This window comes from Engystomops pustulosus, chromosome 6 (genome assembly GCF_040894005.1).
Source record: "Engystomops pustulosus chromosome 6, aEngPut4.maternal, whole genome shotgun sequence".
Classification (NCBI taxonomy): Eukaryota; Metazoa; Chordata; class Amphibia; order Anura; family Leptodactylidae; genus Engystomops; species Engystomops pustulosus.
In genome coordinates, this window is record NC_092416.1 from 87,261,309 (window position 1) to 87,286,676 (window position 25,368).

The 25,368-nt window shown below is 39.8% G+C and overlaps 1 protein-coding gene across 1 annotated transcript; it reads left to right on the forward strand.

Annotated features, from left to right (window-relative positions):
- Positions 1-6,050: 6,050 nt before the first annotated feature.
- LOC140063946 (uncharacterized) lies at positions 6,051-22,594 on the forward strand. Its single transcript, XM_072110248.1, has 6 exons — positions 6,051-7,151; positions 15,897-15,964; positions 17,466-17,534; positions 17,630-17,684; positions 21,120-21,156; positions 22,066-22,594. The coding sequence occupies exons 1-6, from the start codon at positions 6,365-6,367 to the stop codon at positions 22,088-22,090; spliced, it is 1,041 nt and encodes a 346-aa protein (XP_071966349.1). The 5' UTR covers positions 6,051-6,364; the 3' UTR covers positions 22,091-22,594.
- The last annotated feature ends 2,774 nt before the right edge of the window (positions 22,595-25,368 follow it).

Sequence of the window (25,368 nt, forward strand, 5' to 3'; positions counted from 1 at the left end):
AAAAACACAAAGAGGTGTCTTGCCTGACACAAGGCAGCATTCAAAATACATGTTGCTTTCTCTTAAAAATACAGTGTAAAAATATGTTTTGAAAAGAAAGGACATTTACATACATACAATTTGGTCAATGAGGAAGACACAAAATGTAAGGCACTGTCAATGTTGTTTTTCAAATGTACAATTGTTAAATTCCCTGTTTGCAGTGATGGTCTAAGAGGTAGGAGAGGGTTGAAACCTTAAAGGGGTTTTCCCACGAAAGAAAATTCTCTGCTTTCAATTCCCTAGTGATGTTAACACAATAAAGATCATTTTAACAACTTACTTTACAATTTTACTCAGTTTTATTGCTGTTTTAGCTCCTATCACTTTCTATGGTGCTCAGTGCAAAATCCCAGGGTGTGGGCGGGGACTCTCTAAGCAGACACATGATCCATCTAGTTCTGTGTGGTGATAATGTGGTTAGATTATCAGGGTGCAAGGTGTATATGCACTTTCATCTGACTTCAGACATTGTACTAACACACTGATACATAGAAAGACAGATGAGCCAGATCAGGGATGCATGAGATTCATTAGATGCCTATTACAGAGCTCTGCTACATCTCTTTTCTCAGTCTCACATCTATGTGCCTGCCTCTCCCTTCCCCTTCGATCATTTATCTTCTTGTAGCTTGTATATTGCAGCTTGTCTCTCCTCACAATCTCCTGTCATGAATTGAATCAGTGTCTGTGAGCTCCATGCAGGCACTGTAGGGGGCGGGGCTACAGGCACAAGACAGTGACAGAAATCTCACTGCACAATCTCACATAAAAATGAAGATGGCGCCCAACCCTAAATCTGAAGTTACAGGGTCTGATCTAGCATTATTCAGTGTTGGGAACGTTGCCCAGTTGGCGGCCATCACTTAGGGTCGTGGCTAAATAGGGAGGGACAGCGAGGGGGTTTCATATCAGTGCTCACTCTCCCTTTTACCCCTCCGACCTGACATTTGACCTGCTGTGAATACTGTGGGTGGTATGTTAATACAGTACAAAAAAGGATGTTTATTACAGACTACAATAACCATTAGAAGCATCTGCTGCACTCACTGTATTCAGTTGGTGTCATAGATTTAAATAGCATCATACTCAGCAATTTACATGGGGTGCATATACAAACAATTTAAGTGATTACAGAGCAATGACAGGGTCATATGAAACAATAAGAATGAGGGCCCTGCTCATAAGTGCATAAAATCCGAACCACTGAAGACAGCGGTTATTGTTTCCATAGGTGTTGTCATCCCACTTTCCACAAAGTGTAATGACATAGTTGTTATGCAGCATTAAATGCTCCCTACTCTGCTTCTGACCGAGTCTTCACTGAACTAGGAAGATCACAATGGTTGTAACTAAACTCATTTAGATCAGCAAAGCCGCATTTGGGTTTGCAATTTTTGAAGATCTCTTAGAACACTTAGGCAGCTTTCCCATGAGCGGGTGCACGAGAAAAACACTCCATGAACTGGGGGGATTCACATGACTGAAGGTTTTTCTCATACTAATCACAATCGTGAGTAAGCATCATTAATTGAGGAAAACATTGCTGCGCCTTTAGTGCGATCTTAATTATCCATATGTCACCACCAGGATGAGAGTTGTAGTTATGATCATAAATATTTCCTACAGGATCACAAGTGGAAGGTGTAGTGAGGGGGTTGTGCTTATGATTCAGCTGTGAACTAATAATGGTTTCTGCATATTGAGATGAAAGCTGTCAGCACCCTACAGCAATGTGCACCAAGCACTGCTTGCAGCAGAAACATAAAACCTGGCAAAGCCTCTGTGACCCATCTTCTTTGCACTTATTGCCGAGCTCCAGCTATGCTTCATGCAGTATTTATAGCACACACGCTGGCCAGGAATGCCAAGCTGACAGTTTACACTGGGCTCTAGTTACTAGTAGACAGCACATTTCCTGTGTCTTCAGCCTAAAACGCAACTTTCATATCAGCACATTTCTGGTGAAAGCTCAATGTTCCATACGTGAAGCTGTATGCAATAAACCGCCATAATGCTAACAGGAATGTGTATAATAGAAAAGTGAGGGGCTCAATGTCAGATTAACCCCAAAATCAAATGGCCCTTAAAATAATTGATTATAAAATTTTATTGAAAATTTGAGAGAATGCTGTTTGATTTGTGATCTTACTAGTGTCGTAATAAAACAAAAGGACACTTATAAAATGATGCCAACACAAAGATGAGATATTGTAAAAGTTAGTTAGTAATTAATTTTGGTAATAAGACTATCAGTTTGAAAAACAGAACATTTTGAATTTTGAAAATAGCTAATTTTTTCAAAATGTTTACCAAATTCACCTTTTTTCATATATAAATGCTAAATATATCTACCACAATTTGCCACTAACTTTAAGTACAAAATTTCATGAAAAAACAAACTCAAACCAACCTGGGTAAGTTAAAGCCTTCTAAAGTTATAACCGGATAAAGTGACACATGCTGGTTTTGAAAAATAGGCCTTGGTCATCAGGGCACAAATGAGCTTGGTCACAAAGGAGTTAAAGGAACGAAAGAAATAAAATCCAAATAAAAACAACAGATACAAATACATAAATATATGAATGGAGGAAAATACATTAATAACAATGGCAGCAGAATGTCGGAAGGATAAATGCTGTAGAGTAGCTTATTAACCAGATAGTTCAGACAGCTCTCTGTAATAGGTACAATTCTTTTTGATGCATATATAAACATGCAAAGGAGCGAGGGTAACATTACCATGATCATGATACGTATTATATCAAAGAAATACATTTTACTCATTGTGATCGTTTAAACCTAGAGGTCCCAAGGCTCCAAATTTCATAATTTATGTACTCTCCCACTGCAGGAGAAACCCAGATCAATCCCCTCCTGCCATACTAGGGTTAACTCTTTCTATCCCTGAGAATCTAAGAACAAATTTAACCCATGACATTAATGTATATGTTCAAAAAGTCAGGGGCAGCCATTACCCCTTGTAATAGATCTCGGGTATTCGCTAAAGCAAGAGAATAAATTCATAATGTTCTTACCAATGTAAAATCTGCCACAAGGGCAATACACAATGTACACCACAAAATCAGACTGACATGTGATAAAAAGACTGTACAACATGCCTGGCGCCTCCAAATTTAACTATGTTTGGTCGGCCATTGAGGTTACAATAATTACAATGCCCACAATAATGATTACCAAAGGGATCACACATTTTTAGCCAAGTACCTTGAGGGAAGGAATACCTAATATGGACCAACCAATCTCTAAGCATAGTACTTCTTCTGAACAGGATGAGAAGTCTATCTGATGCTGAGATCAAAGTCAACTGCAATGACTCCAGCCAGTGGTGAACCTAGACTAATTGCTACCTGATGCGAGCTATAGACCCATCCCCCCCATCCAGCAGTTATATATCAGGTTATTTTTTAAGTAAGTGGGTACTACATGCAGTGTCTGCCATGCTAACAACGGGTGTGAAGAGACACTATTTTCATGAGTCAGGTCTTACTGTGTAGTAGATGACTGCTTCCGATGCCTTCCCTTACTTTTGGTGCAGGTGGTGCTGCCTAAGGCAAAAGGCTCAACTCGCCTTATGGTTGGTGCACCCCTGACTCCAGCTCTCCACCAGTCAGGGCTTTATGGCAGAGTGTGCTAACAAAATTGACTAACTGATTCAGACAAACCGCGGAATTTAACTTTCAAAATTGTGTCTCAAGATACGCACTTACATGAACCGGGAAGAAGATGGTGAACTCCGGCGGACCTGAGTGGGGAAGCGACACACGGAGGAAATTGGATGCACAATCTTAGTGAGCAGCTCCAAATCCTCATCGGACATTACGGATCAGCAGCGTCAACGGGACGGGTAAGTAAATGTTCCCCATTGTATCAGTGTAAATGTGAGCACATGAGTGTATAACTGTTTGTGTACGAGTGTATAAATGTATGTATGTCTGTAAGAATATATAAATGTGTGTGTATTAGTGTAGAACTGTATGTATGTGTGTATATAAGTGTTTGAGTGGATAAATGTGATAGATTATATAAACATGTGTCAATGTACAGATATCGGCTTTTTTGTAAGGGTAAGGGGAGCCCCTTTCAGAAGTTTAGAGAAAGAAGTCCTCTTCTTTGTCATAGCTGTAAATTCTATTATTGACCTAACGATGCTGATAAAGTTTCTAGCATATTTTAACCCCTTACCGATATAATAGTACGTCAAATGTTGGCTGCGCTGAGCCCTCTCCATACAAGATGGGTGTTTTCTGCAATATGCTAGCACCGATCACAGGTGTAAGATCCAACTTTGTAAGACCCAAGCTACAATATGGCAGCTACAATATCTTTAGCTACAATATGCCAGTGACACCACTTTTGTACCATTTTGCAACATATAAAACATGTTATAAAAAGGGATCAAAGTCTGTACAGTCCCAAAAATGGAAGCAATGAAAACACCATCTCATCTTTCAAAAAAATGACACTACACACAGCACCATACAGCAACGTATAAAAAAGTTATTAGCGCTTAAAGATGGCGAAATTAAAACACATTACAACCTATATAAATTTAGCATCCCTGTGACCATACCAACCTAAAGAATAAAAAAAAATGTCATTTGCGGCACACAACGAAAGCCGTAAAAACCAAGCCCACAATTTCACTGCATTTGGAATTTTTTTCTTACTTCCCAATACACGGTAAGGAATACTGTCACTATGAAGTGCAATTTGTTACATTGGTAGAAGACAAGCCCTATACGGCTTTTTGCATGGAAAAATAAAAAAGTTATAGAATGTTGAATGTGGGATTGAAAAATGAAAAGGCTACATCAAAAAAGGGCCTTGGCAGGAAGGGGTTCACAAGCAGCCCTTGTGAGCCTGCATCTCAGTATGCTGTTGGGGACAAACACATGTGCATAGGATCTGCTATTGCAAAATCTGCCCTTTATCAGTGTACATTTTTTCTTGAATACAGAAGTTTTGTTATGCTATGTTGTATTCTGCATGTTGTGCACTGTTCTCTGGCACGTGTAGTATTTGTGTTCCCTAGGTATGGAGAACTCTTTCTTTTACCTTCTTACTTTAGTGTAGACCATGTTCTGATGTACCGGCCACACTTATACACAATTATGTTGTTCCGCTGCATTTTCTGGCAGGGACTGAAAGATGTAATTTCTGTCCAAAGTTTGGAGATTATGTAAATTCTAGGCATATTTAAAGGTAATGAGAAAGAGAAGTTTTTTTCAGCTCAACTATATGCAGTTGTATGTAGATCGCCGGTGCACGGACAAAACTGAGCCGGATCAGTGCTTGTAGGAAGAATGTGAACGGTCATCCAGCAGCCAGGCAGGTATGTAGACAAATAGTTGAATAAAAAGTGGAAGTTTATTTCATCCTTTAAAAATAGTAATTAAAACGGTACCATGGTGAAAAACTGACGCGTTTCGAACAAAATATAGATTAAGAACTATATTTTGTTCGAAACGCGTCAGTTTTTCACCAAGGTACCGTTTTAATTACTATTTTTAAAGGATGAAATAAACTTCCACTTTTTATTCAACTATTTGTCTACATACCTGCCTGGCTGCTGGATGACCGTTCACATATTTAAAGGTAACAGTAGACTACTACGACCATAGAGATCACACAATGCCAGTTTATATCTATATACCTTTGGATATCTAATACACAGTGTATACTGTATAGAGAGGAACTTCATTTTAAGCTCTTAAAAACCAATGCAACTCCTGTAACATACATTGGGTAAGGTGTACATGTGGAAATGATAGAATTTTATTTAGGTAACGAGACAACAGTAATAAAGTAGTTCTATGAATGCACAGCATTAGTTTGATAAGCACTAAGTTTAGCCACACAACTTAGGCATGTCAGCCGCACCAGTAACATGTCTGAGTGCTGCCTTCTGTGACCTTTTGCACAGGGTGGATCACAAATATGGTCATGAAGGGATATGTGCCATCATCTCTTTCTATATTAGCGGCACTGTAGAGCTGCACCTATTGGCTGGGAGACTGAAGGTTCCCTATGTGCATTTGTTGCTATCAATCACGCCTGCTGTGAGCATTGGACTCTTTTTCCCAAGGGTTTTTCTTCTTCAGTTTTGCTGTTGTGTGCTGACGTCTTCTTTTCTCCCACCCAACATCTTCCTTTTACTGGATTATTAAGGAACGAAGACTGTTTCTTAGGATTGAACTCTTTAAACTTACTGAAAAGTTTCTTCATCTGGCTGTCACCTCTGTGTGCTGGAAGGACTCTGCTGGTAGAAGACTTTATTAATTGAATTCTACTTCACGCTAAGATGGCCTCACAGAAAGTGTGGCTGCTGTGCCTGCTAGTCACAGTTATTTGCTCCTTCCATGTGAATTTACTGCCTGGAGTTCAAGGGCAGGCTCAAGGTGCAGTGAAAGATGATGATGATGGTGACGATGATAATAATGACAATGCTCATGTAGATAATGATGCAGATGATGATGATGACGATGATGATGGAGACAATAAAGATGAAGACGACGATGATGATGATGATGATGATGATGACGATGATGATGATGACGATGATGACAAAGATGATGATGATGACGATGACGATGATGATGATGATGACGACGATGATGGTGATGATGACGACGATGATGACAAAGATGATGATGACGACGATGATGATGACGACGCCGACGATGATGACGACGATGATGATGACGATGACAATAATGATAAAGAAGATGATGATGATGACGACGATGATGACGACGATGATGACAATGATGATGACGACGATGATGACGACGATGATGACGACGATGATGCCGACGATGACGACGATGATGACGACGATGATGACGACGATGATGACGACGATGATGACGACGATGATGACGACGATGATAAAATAGTAAAAAAGCAGGAAGAGGATGACGATGATGACGACGACGACGATGATGAAGATGATGACGACGATGATGATGATGACGACGATGATGATGACGATGATGATGATGAAGATGATGACAAACAAAAAAACAAGGAAGATGATGATGATGATGATGATGACGACGACGATGATGATGATGATGATGATGATGAAGGTAACTAAGACTAAAGTCTTTCTAGTATTTTGAAAATAAATAGGGATCATCTCAAGTTTAATTATTCACACTTATGGAAATGTATCATCAATATTTTTCTACATGAAAAAATTCCTTGTATGTAAAATGTTCGTTAGCAGCTAGCAGCGTTAGCTCACAGGCTTTATATAACCTATGGCTGCCAGTATGAACAAGATTCCTAAAAAAAATTGAGCTTTGAGCATTGAGCTTATGCCGCTGTTTGCTATGTCTTCGTTGCTTTATTTATGGCAAAAATCACTGGGACATTGGTATGGACTGGACTGAAGTTCTACTGGAGGACCAGCTCACTTTGGGACACTACAAATGGCGGCTTACAAATTACTAATGACCTTAAATGTTTACTGTAACCCTTTATGGAACAAAGCAGTGAAAAGGATGTCAGATAAATCAAATAAATGGCTTTAACTTCTATTTCTTAATGTTTCTCCACTGATTGATGACATTAAGCAGCTAGTTTCTTAGCCAGTGATCTACAACCTGTGAGTGTTGGGCCATGTGGGTGTTGTGGTTTTCCTATGGGTTGCAGGTCACTGTCTTATTACTTAAACAGACCATACATACATCATGTATAAATTATATACAGTTTTGCTTTATGTGTATAATGTACAAAAGTTGTGTGTCAAAAAATCTACTGTATGTTCACTTAAAGGAATATTCCAGCTAATAACATGGGAATCAAACAGCAAGAAGGAAGGGGGCCAGTAGCAGGACCAAGGGGTGTAACTACTAAATGACACTCACCCCCTGCAGCTTATATATTAGGACCAGTAATATAAATGAGGTGTAATTTTGAGAAAGAGTTGCTCCTCACTGAAATGAATGAAAATCTCTGAGTATTCTTAACTCCTAAGAATGGGGGTGGGACTTTCTCACTTTGAAATGAATGGGGTTTGTCCATCCCTCCCTCCCCCATCTGACTTTATTGATTTCTTTGGCTGGAAACCCCCTTTAAATAAAGATGAAAGACTTACAGTACATAGCAGCTCTGTATCAGAGTACACTGTCATGATAACTGCTTAGGGGGATATTTATAGAAAACCTCTATTACCCATAGCCACTAATCATATCACATTTTCAATTTTCAGAAAATAGTTCTGCACTGAGATTAGTCACCAACAGTAACAAAGAAAGTTTTAATATATGTACCCATAGTCTTTATATTTACTGATATGTGTGCAAAAACAGACAGTTCTCTGTTATGTACTTTTGATGAATAGGATCTCCTTTTCACTGTTCCTTTATACTTTAAGGGGTTGCCCCTGTTGCCGCTTACAGACAAGCCTGGTATAGTCATACACCTAATCAGCTATCTACTAAGAGTCAGTCTTAAACAGCATCTCGTCTCACTTGTCCCAATATCATCCCAGGAGTAAGCATGCTATTTCTATAGTAATTGTAGGATCAATGGCATCAGATGCTGCTTATCTTCAGGAAACCAACAGGATCACCCAATATCAAAACAGAGTATTGAGCACACCTTGCAGTGAAGATCGGTAATTTTAATTAAGGGACAAAGAAAACATTTAACATTTTGGCTAATCCCAGCCTTTATCAAATACATTAGACCATAAGTAAGGGGTTTGGGCTTATAATATGCTATTTGCCTGAACCTCTAACTTATTGCCTCATGTGTTTGATGAAGGCTGGGATTAGCCGAAACATCACACATTTTATTTTATTAATAAAAATTACCTATTTTCACTGCAAAATGAAGGTGTGCTAAGTACTCTGTTTTGATATACAAGGGGTGGAAACTGTAGTGTTTGAGCATCCACATGTCATTATTGGACAATGTTAATACACTTATTAAACATTTGTACACTTATAATAGGAGCACACAGATTCCAGTTCATCCTACTTTCTGAATGGCAGATGTTGGATATAATCTACAGAAACCTGGCTGTGTAGTATATGATTGTTATCGTGTTTACTTGGTATCCGTGAAATGTATACATTTCAATAAATCTCCCATCACCACCATTATTGGTATAAATAATCCAAAAAGGGACAGATTTTAGTAAAAGGTTTTCCCAGATTTATCATAAGTGTCTGATGTAAAACTGTTCTAGTTGCTGATGGAAACCAATCAGAGCTCAGCTTTCATTTTATAAATATATGTGGGAAAATAAAAGCTGAAACCTGATAGGGTGCCATGGGCAACTAGAAGAGTTCAGCTCTCAGACACTTTTCATAATTTCTGTTTTTATTTAACCTGTTATTTTTGCATGGCCTGTGTCTCGTGCTGCAGCTCTGTCCTATACAAATAAATGGGAAGGAGCTACAGTACCAGAAACAACCTGTAGACATTGGTAGTGCTATTCCTGTAGAAAATATGCAATCCCTACAATAAGATTATTGAAATCTTATACAATCCCTTTAATTTCTAAATCTGAAAAAAGAATGCCAGATCCCATCCATTCAATGTTTGGCTTTGAGTTTTAAAAGTCTTGTGTATTCAACAGGAAAGAGTTAAACTTTGCCTCTGAGAGCTTAGAGGGCCGTGCATAATGGCCCATTTCAAACCTGCTCTCTAATCTGCAGCACTCGGTGACAGAGAAGGGGTTAACACTGGTGCAGCTTGTGTTTCATGTGCTATATAAAGTGGGAATGTGGTTGCGGCCCCATGCAGCTGCTCCAGCAGATCTCACTTACCACTTAATAAATGCTTTAACAACCTATGAAGTCTGGGCGACTGCTTTGTGTCTGTCATGTCTTCATTTTTTTTCCTATCATTGTACAACCCCAACATCTGCTGAGAGAATAATTAATATTTAATCAATTGTAAATGATGACAAATGATAATATTGCTGATCTGTCCCAAGGATAGGATTGCTAGGGTCTAACACCCAGCACCCCCATAGACTAGCTCTTCCAATCAGATATCAGATATCAACTGCTGGTATAGAGAGGATAATAAAGGGAGAAAACCATTCTTATTCTGGTATTTGGGAATAAATGGCAGGGTTTGGTGTTGAATGTCAGCAGGTCCACAGGCATTATGCTTTGGATGTTCTGAACCTTATATGTTCTTTAAACATCATTTTCATTAACCATCCTGTTTTGTTAATAGAGGGGCTATAGGAAAAAGCTGTTAAAAAAGACATCACACCTAGAGCTTGTTATGTTAAAAAACACACTAAAAATATAGAAATGCACCCATTTAAGCCTCTGACTAAGGGTGCTGTCAAGTGTTTAGACTTTGATTTTGTTTAGAAACAGATTCAAAAAGTGCAGGGGCGTGCCACAGCCCAATCGAATACGCATTGCTAAGGAAACACGTAAGATCAGTAACCAGCACCTAGTGTCTTGTATTGTCTAAATGCAAGACACCGGGTGCTGGTTACCGATCACAATGTATAGAAAAACATATGGGATAAGGCCATGACATGCCCCTATGCGCTTTCATGTGAATGCAGAATCAAGCTACATGTGCATGAATATAGAATTTGTCAGTTTAGCCCTCGGACAAATATAGAATTTGTCAGTTTAGCCCTCAGACAAATGCTTTTAGCTCACACACTTGGCTATATATCCAAGGGCTCATGTGTGAGCTGACTGCTGGGAACTAGTAGGGGCTAGGCCCCATAGCAAACTTCTGAATGGAGCCTCCCTTATCCTTACAAAATACACATACATTAGCTGTAAACTCACATATGTTTAGAAAACATTTATACACCAGGAAACAAACACACATTAATATACTTACATACACACACATGCAGTTCTACACTAATACACACACATTTATATATTTCTACAGACATACATACATTTAAACTCATGTGCTGACATTCATGCTCTCACATTTATACATACAGTATACCGTATAGACTAATTATACAAAGATACAGAATAAACACATCTAATACATATACATCATATTATTATACATACAGTTTATACACCATATATACACATGTATACAGTATTAACAGAGCACATACACACATATAGCATGTACGCATATACAGACAGTACCATATAGAGACATAATGGAGATAAACACACACATACAGTATATACACACCTTTCACCATATACACACACATACAGCAAATACATACCATACACGATATGCACATCATACATACATACACATAAAGCATATACACATCACATATAAACACACATACAGCATATACAAACATACATAAAGTACCATTTACAGACATACAGGATACATAAAAACAAATACAGCCTATACAGATAGCATATACATACACATATAGCACATACACACACAAATAGAGCATTTACACATCACATATACACATACATTTAAACACTCATACACTCGTAGGAGGAGATTTATCATACACCCGTTATAAATCTCCCCCATTCTCACTGCAATCAGCTTATCCCTGGGCCAAGTTGCTGCTGACCACATGGGGGAAGTAGAGGTGAGATATTTCTAGTCCTGACCTTCTGCTCTGCTCCCACAATATTCGTATTTGTTCTGCCAGTTGAGCTGTGTAGTGTGGATGGTGTGAACTGTTATTTCCATATTAATGCCATACAATGTGCATCATAATACGTATATAATGGCTGGTATGGTGTCAGGGCCCCCTATCACTGTGGGCCCCATAGCAGCTTCTTTGACTGCTACCCCTGTAGTTACTCCCCTGCTGCTGGGCGCATATTCTAGAGTAGATCCTATTACTGGCCATTTTTGCAGCTCCAACAGGCTTTATTGTGGTCATCAGGGTGTGAATGGACCGCACATGCCAATGACATAATTTTTAACTGAATAAAATCAGTATGTGTGAATGAACCCATAATGTAATCAAAGCATTTCTTGACGGAATAAAAGAAGTATGTATGACTGCATCCTTAGTGGAATCAAAGCACTTCTTAACGTAATCAAAGCAGCAAATGTGACTACACCCTTAGTGCAAAACTAACACCCCTTCCCCCACCCCAAATAGTTCACTTTCTTATGCTAAATCTTTCATAGGGCGCCTACTGTCATTAATTATATTGGGGGATATTTATCATACGCTGGCGCTCGTGCGCCAGCGTATGATAGCCCCGCCGCTGCAAATTCGCAGCCCGATACATGAAGAGGCTTCCGCCTCTTGATGTATCGGGCTGCCAGTTGCGCAGCGTCTTTCCTACGCCAGGCAGGGCCTGGCGTAGAAAAAGACGCAACCGTCGACTTTTCACGTATGAAAAGTCGCCGGCAGCAGCGAGTGTGCAGGCGCGGGGACAGTAACGCCCCGCGCCGACCCACTCCTGTCCGGCTGTGCCCCCCGCTCAGCCGGCCGCGCCCCCCTTCACGCCCCTTCACGCCCCACTGGCATGAAGGTGGCGAATTGTGAAAAATAATCGCAAAAGCTAGCAATAAGCTAGCATTTGCGATTATTTCAGGGCCTCTGCGCCACTGGCGGTGCCCAGAGGTCCTGATAAATATCCCCCATTGTGTTCACAATGATGTTAGCAACTGCCTACAAAAATATGACCACTTTTAATACATGCTTTCTAAATCCATATTCAAATGGCTATAATGCATGAATATTACATGGTCCATATTGCAGTTGAAAATCCTGGCCAGTCTAATGAGCTAAACTCGGAACAACATCAGTATGAAGGTAATTTACCCAGGAAGTCAGGCCATCATAGCCATTTCAATGTAACATTATTCACGCATTTGTTTATTATGGATGTGTGCTGTCCCGTTTTCACCACCGACAACACATGCATCTATAGAAATGAATGATTTTTTTTAAAGGGCCATACTCTACATTGGTCCATCTTGTAGACCAATGTCTGAAAAAAGTCAATGTACAGTACATGCTTTTCCTGAACCAATTAAATCCATGGGAAACATACAGAATATTCAGCAACAAATCTGATACATGTGAACCTATCCTTAGACCTCTCCATAGACAGAAAGTAGCATGACTGCGGGAGGTCATTGTTTAAAAAGATGTTTACATTGCTTTTAAATGACAGTAAAACAGCTCAAGATGACCAAGAAATGTGTTTGATCTGTGCCTTTAGGCTCTTCTCCTGTAGCGAAAACAAAGTAATTTCAATGTCACCAAGTGCAATGTGAACACTTAAGACATTACTTTACTTTAGGACAAAATTCTAAATAGCAATTTATACGATGCCCTTGGACATGTTGACAGCATATGCTATGGATGTGCCAACTAGGTTATGTCTGGTTGTGGCGCACATGGTAATTAGAAAAAGAAATTAAGTAAATCTATCAATAAATCTCTCAAGTAAATCTCTCTGTCACTCTCTGACTCTCCCTGCCTGTCTGTCTGTCACTCACTCTCCCTGCCTGTCTCTCTGTCACACACTCACACTTAGTGCCTGTCTCTCTGTCACTTACTCACTTACCTGTCTCTTTGTCATCCATTCACTCTGCCTGTCTCTCTGTCATCCATTCACTCTGCCTGTCTCTCTGTCACTCACTCTCCCTGCCTGTTTCTCTGTCACTCATTCACTCTCCCTGCCAGTCTCTCTGTCAGTCACTCTCCCTGCCTGTCTCTCATTCATTCTGCCTGCCTGTCTCTTTGGCTCTATCCCTATCGATGGATCTTACCTCATACATAAGCTGGCAAAATGTTAACCAATCCCGGCTCAGCTTCTAACTGCCATAGAAGCCAGCAGCCAATGGCTCCTTTCTCCAGTATATGATGGTTAATAAGTGTAGTTTGGAAAGCGCATGGTGAAAATTTCCATACAAAATCTAGTCTGTGATGTTCATGGAGTCACAGAGAGCCACTACGCGAAGTTTGAATGTTGTTAACGCAATGGTGCAGATTCCTTTAGCGGCCATAGATATACACACATATACATACAGCTTTATATATTAGATAAAAGTAGAAAACATAATTCATCAGATACACCAAAACAACAAAAAATTACCACTGGTCCAGCTAACAATTTGGAATTCACACTGCCACACACTACCTGTAAAAAAGTAAATTGTTGTTTTTAGGAAGAATCAGCCCTAAATCATTCCACAGTTTTTTTCAATCCTGTTTAATACTTTTAATGCCCCCTTCCTGGTCCCCACACCATACTCCTACTTATAATGCCCACTTTTCTATAGGACCCCATTTAAAATTCAGCTTTTTCTCTTGCCTCTTGAACCCCCTTACTAATAATGCCACCTTTTCTGTAGCACTGTGATTAATGCCCCCTTTCCTATAGCTCCCTTATCTATAATGGCACCTTTTTGGGATCCGCATTCTTTCCTTTTTGATGTGAAAAGGATAATTAAAAATCAGCTACTTACCTTTATACGTTCCCCCATAGCAGTCTTCTCCTTCTGTCTTTTCCTGCACCATCAAGCTTGTGCCTGCAGGACTTTACTGCACGCAACAGCAAATAAGGCTCAATGATAATCACCATTGTATTCAACTCTAGAGATGAAGCTCAAGGCATTGCTCCCCAAACCTGGGACTGCAGAACAGACCAGAAAAACTGTGAAGTTTGGCTTTAATTGAAGGCTAAAATATTCACTGGGAAATCAAAAATTTCTTGTAAACAAACTGTGGGGTTTTTAATGGGAGCCGTTTCCCCTATCCATCAATATAGATAACTAGACAATGGTTCCAGGCATTGCCATACAGAACAAGCCGCTTTAAGTTGCTGCTTGACATTAGTACACCTCTGAGATACTGGTCCCCTCATCTAATTCTCATGACATTTTCTGAAAGTGAGGGTTTGGAGACCACATTATTTCACAATCTATTTCCCTCTATTAATATACCTTTATGGAAAGCAGTCCCATGGGCTATCACCATTGTATGTACCCTCTGAGCTACAGATCAGTGCAATAAACTATATAACCGAAGAGATTTACCTACTGTCTCCAATACATTGTGAAGAATGGAAGCATCACATCTGTAACCCACTGACAATTAACAACCAAACATATATGTTAATGCATTGCCCGAGGACAGGTGGTGACTATTTGAACTTGTCTTTTTCCAGTCCACTATGTAACTTTTTATCATCTCTTTGTGATTTTGCACTTATATAACCACATAGGAGCTAGATGCGTTAAAGGGGTTTTCCCACGAAGGCAAGTAATGTCCAAATAATGGAGGTATGGATTTGGTAGTGTATCAACTGTAAGTTTATATATTCTTACAAAGTTTTATATTTTGCTATGGTCTTTATGGATATTAAATATATTGGCCCACATTTTGCATCTTTCTTTTCAGTGCAAACTGTTTGCACAGGTATTCAAGAAGTGTCCAAGACACAGTTGTGGCGCACGCTGCCCTATACCTGACACAAGACAAAATTCCGATGCTCAATTGGACCGTGCAGAAGTTTGTTGCACGCCCTATGTTAAAGATGCGCCAGATTTATGAACAATGGGCGCCACAAATCAAGAATCTGGTGCCCAATGAACACTGCACAGGCAAATTGTACATAGTGCAGTTTGCACTGTTTTTGGTAAATGTGGGCCATTAAGTAGTTAAAGAGCCCCCCTTACTATGTATATCATTTTAATTCTGGAGTCTTCTTATGTAGCAAGGGTCTTTAACCCCCCTCTATCACAAGAGGTGAGGTGTACCTTCTACACCTCCAATAGACTTGCCTCCTAACCTTTGCATTCCCTTTCAGGGCACACAGGCCTGTCCAGGAAAACCCACAAAACCCACTGTTAGAGCATTCTATCAAACCTCAACAAACAGATGTCAATTAATATTATACTTTTGTTTAAAATTAAAGATGATGATGACGATGAAGATGAGGAGTACAAAGCCGGGTCACTGTGCCGCTACTGCACATTCTGCAAGGTAACTTATCTTTACTGTAGGAGCCGTTTTTTTTAAACTTGTGCCTCCTGAGGACCTTGAGGTCTTGGAACCTCAGCCCCAACAACTTTGCTCCCTTGTAAGGGTGCTGTCATACAGTGCGTTCATGGTCAGATCTTGGTGCGTTTTATGAGTTTGCATTTTTAACATGTGGTTCACTGGTTTGAATATGTTTTTCTTCATTTGTGGAAGTTTAAGCAGCTGTGAAAATATTAATACAGGATTCAAACCAGCCAAACGCATATTAAACATGCAAATGTAAAAGCGCACCAAGAACAGTCCAAGAATGCACTGTGTGACAGCACCCTGAGTAAGAACTGCAACCTTTTGAGACACATCACCCCCTTCCACACCTGTTTGAAATTTCTAACACTAAACTATGGACATATTACCTTGCAACGGTTATGTCCAAAGGTGATAAATGTTTGGCAAAAATGTAACTATAGTGTCTCAGAAATGCATAGTGAAAATAAGAGATAACATTTTATAGTCTGTAATCTCATGAGAATTGACATGACCGATATTGATACGTGAGATAAGTGACTATAAACATTTATGTACTACAATGGGGCGCATTTATTTTTTTATTTTTCCCTTGCTGCGCCTCATTTATGAAGTGTCAGAACCCAATTTTGGTGGTTTACGACACTCACGACTTGTTCTGTTTTTGTGTGCAAAATTGTGTTGCTGTTTGTGAATCGGACACTTTTCTGGCGATTCTATTTTTCCTACTGGTTTCGTGGCGCATTTTGCCACACAAGTAGATCAGTTAAAAGCTGGAAGCGCATTCACCCTGAGTATGATTTTGACATGCAACTAGCACTGTGATCACATCTGTAAAATTTTGTCGCTGCTTGTGAAGCTACACAGTTTTCTGGCTTTTATTTTTCCAACACATTTTTTGTCACGATTTGTGGTGCAAAAAGAGAGCAGCTAAAAGCTGGTCTAGGGAGTTCTACACCCTGTAGTCTGAGCGACAATTCATTAATTCCTTGCACCACACACTTACATCCCAGCGCCAGCCACCCTGTGCCAAAATGAATAGATGCCCCTTTCTGTGTCTTTGCAACTTATATTTGATAAGCCCGGAAATAAATTATATGACAGCTAAGTTAGGGGCAATTCTCATTCCTTCAAAGTCTTAGGCTGTCTCTGACAGAGTGCGCCACTTTTTTTGGTACACCTTTACCATGACAACTTTCTGTCGGACTGTTAAATCTGGCGCACGGTCCGACTAAACACCGGACGCCCCTTCAATGTCGAAATTTGTGTTGCATGAAGAATAGCGCAGTCGCGCCACAAAACAGACATGTAGCGCAGGCACTTCTTAAATACATGTGCAAGCATTTTGCACTGAAAAGAACGTGCAAAGTCTGATAGAAAACTGGCGCAAGGACCTTAGTAAATGTGCCCCTATGTGTCTACGTTTCACAATTGTTATTAAGCGTTCCTTAAATAATAAGGCTCTTGCTTTATCCCCCAGCACTGTGGAGACTGTGATAAATGCCCATGTTCAGAAAAGGATAAGAGTGAACATTGTAAAAACTGTGAGGTGAGTCCAGAAAAATACAGTGAAAAGCCTGTGACACCACCTGCTGGTCAATGTTAGTATGACAGAGCTAATTTCTACTTTTCTATTTCTATTAGTATTGCCAGTTTTGCTACGTGTGCCCAGTTATATGTGAAACAGCTTGCAAGCCTGGTAAGTATATCACTAGACACCATGTGCCCCATCCATCTATCACCCTGTGCAGACTTCCTTTATATGAGTCTATAATAATATTAAACATACAAAATACTGGAAATTCAAGATATAAATTACATAAGTTAATTCATAAACCCCCAACGGCAACTGGTCATATTAGGCCATTACTATTAGGGGGTCCGAGACCTAGTACCCCCACTGTTAAGATCGTTGAAGAGGCCATAGTGCTGTGGCCTTTTCCCTGTATACCAAACATCTCAGTCCCTTTCATTGAAAACTTGCATTTCCTTTAAATCATAAGACATCCAACTGACTGGACCTTGAGAAAGGATTATGTGATTAAGGGTATATGGTATGGCATGTGGCACTATACAGCTGCATAACTTGAAGCTGCTGGGCCCCAGTGCTAAATATGTGCCAGGCTCCCCAATTATATGTTTATAGTCTTCTCAAATGGGAAAGATACACCTTATTGCCCCCCAAAGCCACTTGGGCCCGGTTACAACCTCACATTCTGCACACCCTTGACACTATATATAAGGTCTTTGTATATATAAGCACTTATATGGAGAGTACAGCAGGCAGTCGCAATGTCCATTAGAGCATATGTAGCTGGCACTTGTAGCTAAACACCTATACAGGCAGTCCCAGGGTTACATACAAGATAGGGTATGTAGGTTTGTTCTTAAGTTGAATTTGTATGTAAGTCGGAACTGTATATTTTATCATTATAATCCCAGCCAGAACTTTTTGGGTCTCTGTGACAATTGGATTTTAACCCCTTCCCGACCGGGTCCTGGTGCATGGAGAGGGCTCGCGGGCCGAGCCCTCTCCATAGCCGGTAAGACTTTGCTGCATATTGCTAGCACCGATCGCGGGTGCTTTCACCCGCTATCAGCACATTGTAATGAATGAGGAGTAAAATCCCCATATACTGCCATATTGCAGTATGGCAGTATATGGTAGGATCGATCAGACAACCTAGGGTTAAAGTACCCTAGGGAGTCTGAAAAATAGTAAAAGTAAAAGTAAAAAAACGTTAAAAAAAAAAAAATTATAATAAAAAAACCTAAAAATTCAAATCACCCCCCTTTCCCTAGAACTGATATTAATATTAATAAACAGTAAAAATCATAAACACATTAGATATCGCCGCATCAGAAAATGTCCGATCTATCAAAATATAATAACGGTTTTTCTCTGCGTTTAACCCTGTAATGGAAAATAGCGTCCAAAGTCAAAAATGACATTTTTTTGCCATTTTGGAAAATATAAAAAAAGGAATAAAAAGTGATCAAAAGGTCGCACAGTCCTAAAAATTATATCAATGAAAACGCCATCAAAAGTCGCAAAAAATGACACTACCCACAGCTCCGTACACCAAAGTATGAAAAAGTTATTGCCGCCAGAAGATGGCAAAATCAAAAAAAAAAATTTGTACAGGAGGTTTTAATTTTTTTAAATGTATGAAAAGATTATAAAACCTATACAAATTTGGTATCCCATTAATCGTACCGACCCAAAGAATAAAGTAGACATGTCATTTGTGGCGCACAGTGAAAGCTGTTAAATCCAAGCCCACAAGAAAACGTCGCAAATGTGTTTTTTCACCATTTTCACTGCATTTGGAATTTTTTTCCCGCTTCCCAGTACGCGCCATGGAATATTGAATCCCGTCACTACGAAGTGCAATTTGTTACGCAGAAAATAAGCCATAACAGAGCTCTTTATGTGGAAAAATAAAAAAACTTATAGATTTTTGAAGGTGGGGAGTGAAAAATGGAAGTGAAAAAAACTAAAAAAGGCCAAGTCGTTAAGGGGTTAAAAATGTTGGGTTGTCATTAGAATCAGGATTAACAATAAAGCTTCATTACAGACATCTTTGATAACTGTTACAGCTGATTATTGTAGCCTAGGACTAAAGTACAATAAATTACCAATATCCAGTGGTCCGTTTGTAAGTAGGGGTCGTATGTAAGTCGAGTGTTCTTAAGTAGGGGACCGCCTGTATTCATAAAAATATATAATAATAGTTTATGTTCTTCCTGTGTTTTTCTCAAAGTTGGGAAGCATGTTATGACATGGTGGTTCCCATCAGCATGTATAACACCTAGACACTGAAGAGTTAATAAATCCACAGGACACCGGCACATACCCTACACTACTGTAAACTGCCACAAAAGCCTTGGTGGAGAGCCAGCCTTGGGGACATTTTTACAGAGACTAAAAAAAGATGAAAAGGATAGATTAGCTTTCCACAGTATACTGTAGCTGCCTGTGTAAGGTGCAAGGAGATTTTCTATTTTTGATGTGGAAGACGGATGTAGAAAACATTCATACTAACTGGATGAAATGTGACCTGATGTATATTTTAAAATGCCCTGTGTACAGTTATCAGGCTGTTATTTGATAGAAGGAATGAAACTTCCTATCAGACTATCGGCTGACTGCAGCTTCTCCATTTCTATCAGTAAGAACATCTCTACTATAGATACCGCAGGGCGATCACTCATCACAAAATGTTCTGTCTTCAGCCTCTAAATGCTCAGGAATACTATCACAATCCTCACATGAAAACAACTACTGAGATGTTTCCCATGAATTGGCAGAAATTACCACTTTGCTGCTCAACAGACGTTATTTTAATAAGATTTCTCTAATTACTTGTCAAATATGAAAATGAAATCCATTAACGCAATAGTCTCCTTCACCTTCTCTTCATGAAAAAAATCCTGATTTTCTTTTCTTATGCTGCTCATGAGTTGCAGGCAATGGGCCTGCAGGTGGCGCTGCAGCTTTGTAATGCGGCATAATTTGTACATAGTACTAACCGTAGCCCCCTGCATTGCCCTGGATAAATAATACCTGCTCTCAGCTATAATAAAATAGAATGGGTTAACAAAAAATATTTTAAATCTATCTATGTATGTATGTATCTATCTCTATATCTATCTATCTACCTCTCTATTTTTAAATTTATCTATCTCTATACCTGTCTACCTATCTTTAGAACTATCTGTCTGTCTCTTTGTCTCCCTGACTGTTTCAGTCTGTCTGTCTCTGTCTGTCTCTTTGTCTTTATGCCTCTGTTTGTCTGTCTGTCTCTGTCTGTCTCTCTGACTCTGTCTGTCTGAAACAGAGCTGTGATTGGAGAGGTGGCCAAACATGCACAGTCACTTGCTGTAAAGCTCTTAGGCTTCTACAGATGGCTAAATGGCACAATGTGTTTTGCAAAGCGTCTAAGGACCAATACCTTGGTAAGATGGCACTAAATAAAGCAAACAAATACTTTATTAATATTACAATTGATTCAACTGTGGTGCAAATTCATTTGGCTGTTAGTATTCTAGTCATGTAAATGAGACTTCCTATGTTGAGGGAACATGTATATATGTTATACTATGTAATATTTATGGTTGTATTATTTTCCAGGGAGCTACATAGATGAACTCTCAGGAGCACTGTATCAGTAAGTGACTATTATTTCATATATATTTCACAGTTAATAGTAATCAAATGGAGTATGTTCTTCCTATATTAATATCTACACAGGTAGATTACATAGGTAAAGGCATAGAGCAGGTCCTTCAATGACCTAAATTATCCCCAAGTAAATTAACCACTTCAGAACTGTAGAGGCTTTTAGGCTATATTCACATGACTGAGCCAATTCTGAGCCTGCCGTAACACAGGGAAAGATGCCCTATCTTTTTGCCGTGTACGGAGCTCTAAGGTTTCGCATGTGCAGCCATTGCCGTCTATGGGGGACATATGTACAGCCGCAAGCTTGCGGAACATACGTTCCCCTATACGGTAGTGTGAATGCAACCTTAGTCTGCTTTAATAATGATTTTTTTTCCAAATTGTAATATGTGATTCCCCTTTCAAATCAAACAGAATAATGCCCATACTTGCCCTTTTCTTTCCAGAGTTATGGCATTTTTCTGATACTGCATACATGTCCCGTGTTTCTTTGTCATGAAGTAAAGTAGCAGCCAATCCAGTAAAATTCCTACATGTAAATCCAATGAACAGTGCAAAGACTATACAGTGACTAGTCTGGCTTTGTTCACATGGTGGAGCATGTAATAAAAAGTAGAAATCTGAGACACAAAGAAAGTTAAAATTCACAGACTGGGCTTGAGAGTGAGGGATCTTATTATAAAAAGAGTTGCACTTTAAGGCGTAGTGTATTCAGTGCAGCTTCTCATCATGTGAATAGGACCTTCCAGATCTCAATGGAACTCAATAGATAAACGGTACAAAGCACACATTAGTACTGATTTTGTATATAGACAATATCATGGTAGGTACACTTTATCACATTCTGGTCAGGGCTATGTTATTGGTATAATCACGTTGTCTGTACTTCTTACAGGACTGTCGCCAACATATTTGAATAGAAACTATTAGCTCCAAACTCAATGAAATATACGCTGAGCACTGGACTTTTCTTCATTGGATAGAATTTCTATAACACAAGGACATTTGAGACCACGGATAAAAGTGATGTGGCTGGTGGCAGTCATCAGCATTCGGGATGGTAATGCTTAGGAGTCTTCATGGGACTCTTCTGTCAGTGCACCACCCACCAGTACCTGATTCCATCACCCCATAATGATTTCTACCTCCTGAACACCATTCTTAGACATAGCCTTCCATGTACAGTAGCTCCTTCTGTAAAAGTCCAGGATGATGCCTATCCAGAAGGAATATATGTTATAATGCAGACAAGTTCTCACATGGACTTAATGTGGTAGGTCAAGTATGTTGTTACTTACCTTGGGTCAATCTCATCTCTCCTTTTCTTTTTGGGTGAATGACAGATAAAGGAACATATATTTATTTATTTAATGTGAAGTGTTACAAGTCTGAAATCCAACAATAAATGTTTCTGGTCTCTTAAACATTGTTTTTAGTTATTTCTTCAAAACTTTCTAGAGTTACTTGGTATGAAAATGATTTTTTTACGAGACCTTCATGCCCCATCATGATGTTATTGGGGGCACGGATCAGTTGCCCTGAGAAGCTCCATGGCTGTCAATCCATCCACAATATGTACTCCAGTGTATTAATAAGTAGAGTATATTGTATTGTAGATCTAGAGTACCTAAAAAATGCTTAAAATACTAAAAAGTTAAAACATCTCCCCATTTCTCTAGAACGCACATAAAAAACAGACAATGGGGGTCCTTTACTAAGGGCCCGATTCGCATTTTCCCGACGTGTTACCCGAATATTTCCGATTTGCGCCGATTGCACCCGAATTGCCCCGGGATTTTGGCGCACGCGATCGGATTGTGGCGCATCGGCGCCGGCATGCACGCGACGGAAATCGGGGGGTGTGGCCGAACGAAAACCCGACGGATTCGGAAAAACCGCCGCATTTAAAAAAAAAATTGTGTCGCGAAAATTTCACTCACCTTCATCCAGGAGAGGCCGGTGTATTTCGAGGCATTCCAGCGGACTTCAGCGCAGCACCACCTAGTGGACGGCGGAGGTACTACCATCATAAATCCCGGACGGACCCGAATCCAGCGCAGAGAACGCGCCGCTGGATCGCGAATGGGCCGGGTACGTAAATCTGCCCCAATACCTTAAACATGTTAGGTATCCCATGTCCCAAAATGCCTGAAAGTATAAAAATAAATGCCATAACAAGAAAAAAAACTCCAAATATCCCGGTTGCTTTTATGACCAATTCGAGTGTGTTATACAATTCATCCGCTAGTTTTGTGAGAAATAACACTTTGTCTGCTTCATTCATTGAAGTATAAAAAAGTTTTACAGGTTTATTTTCTCAAAGGTATTTTTTTGATGTTTAAAAACATAATTAAAATAATTAGATTTGTTTTCACTGTGAACTTATTGACCCAAAGAATAAAGAAGAATGTTTCGCTTACACCATTAAAAACCTAGCTGGTACGAAAATACTGTATATACTCGAGTATAGCTGACCCGAGTAAAAGCCGAGACCCCTAATTTTAACACAAAAAACTGGAAAAACCTATTGACTCGAGTATGAGCCGAGGGTGGGAAATGCATTGGTCACAGCCTCCCCAGTATATAGCCTGCCAGCCCCTTTAGTATAGAGTCAGCCCACAGAAGTATATAGATTGCCAGCCCCCTGTAGTATACAGCCAGCCACCAGTATTATATATCCTGCCAGACCCCAGTAGTATATAGCTTGCCAGCCCCTGTAGTATATAGCCTACCAGCCCCCTGTAGTATACAGCGAGCTACCAGTAGTATATAGCCTGCCAACCCCCATTAATATATAGCTTGCCAGCCCCTGTAGTATATAGCCTGCCAGCTCCTGTAGTATATAGCCTGCCAGCCCCCTGTAATATATAGACTGCCGGCCCCTGTAGTATATAGCCTGCCGGCCCCCTGTAGTATATAGCCAGCTCTAAAAAAATTAACTCAGTACTATTTCCATCTTCATGACCTGCCACGAACATGAAGATGGAAGAGGAGCTGCCCGGGCCGTCGGAATGGTGAGTACTCAGTTTATTTTTTTATATATATATATATACCCAAGTCAAGTGGGGAATTTATACTCGAGTATACGGTAGCTCAACAATGTTTTTCAACAATTATACATAATTTGTGCTTTTTGTCCAGCTTCCCAGTACATAGCACAGAATACGATAGGGTAATACTTTATTGATCTTAGGTAAAATTCTTGTGTATAAAGTCTCCAGCACACTGCTAAATCACATGTATCACAAACAAACGCTACAATAACATTGAGCAGACATTTGGTGAAAATTTCGCGTTACTATAATTGGTTACTCTTATGTGCTCACTTACATGTTACTTGATTCATACAAATAGTTATGAACAATACATTGCAGTACATCACAGTATGACATACTTAATGTGTACCTTATATATTCACATGCTGGTTACTGGCAGATAGATAGATTAGCTATGAAAGCTGCTGTGGTGCTGCCAGCATAAGAATATTATATAGTGTTGCTAGAAAGTACAATTAGTTACATTTTGTGACTAAAACCAACAATGCAGAGTACCGTATATACTGAAGTATAAGCCGAGACCCCTAATTTTACCACCAAAAACTGTGAAAACCTATTGACTCCAGTGCAATGCATTGGTCACAGACCCACCCAATATATAGCCAGCAAACCCCCAGTAGTATATACCCAGTCCCCTGTAGTACACAGCCAGCCCAGCCTGCCCTGTGTAGTATACAGCCATCCCAGCCTGCCCCCAGTAGTATACAGCCCGTCCAGCCTGCCCCCAGTAGTATACCGCCAGCCCAGCACTAAAAAAAAAAACGTATATAATCACCCTCCGGTGGCCCCGATGCGCAACGCTGCTCTCCCCATGTCAGCATGGCTCCTCTTCTGTCTTCATTGGGGGAGCAGCGCTGCGCATCGGGGCCACTGGAGGGTGAGTATACATGTATAAGTTTATTTTTTAGTACCGGGCTCGTGTGTTGACTTGTGTATAAGCCGTGTTGAGGATTTTCAGCACATTTTTTGTGCTGAAAAACTCAGCTTATGCACAAGAACTGGTGTCTACACAATCACTGTGGAAACCCAACAGTGACAGGCTGCTGCTGTAGTAAACACTACATGTGCTAGAGGTTACTTTTTCTCATATACAGAATATAAAGTTAAGGCTGTAATGTCATGTCCTGACTAATGGGCAATAC

Coding starts and splice junctions, on each gene's coding strand:
- LOC140063946 (XM_072110248.1), top strand. CDS start 6,365: ATGGCCTCACAGAAAGTGTGGCTGCTGTGCCTGCTAGTCACAGTTATT. Junction 15,965..17,465: donor GCTACTGCACATTCTGCAAG/GTAACTTATCTT, acceptor TTTATCCCCCAG/CACTGTGGAGACTGTGATAA. Junction 21,157..22,065: donor CTCTCAGGAGCACTGTATCA/GTAAGTGACTAT, acceptor TACTTCTTACAG/GACTGTCGCCAACATATTTG.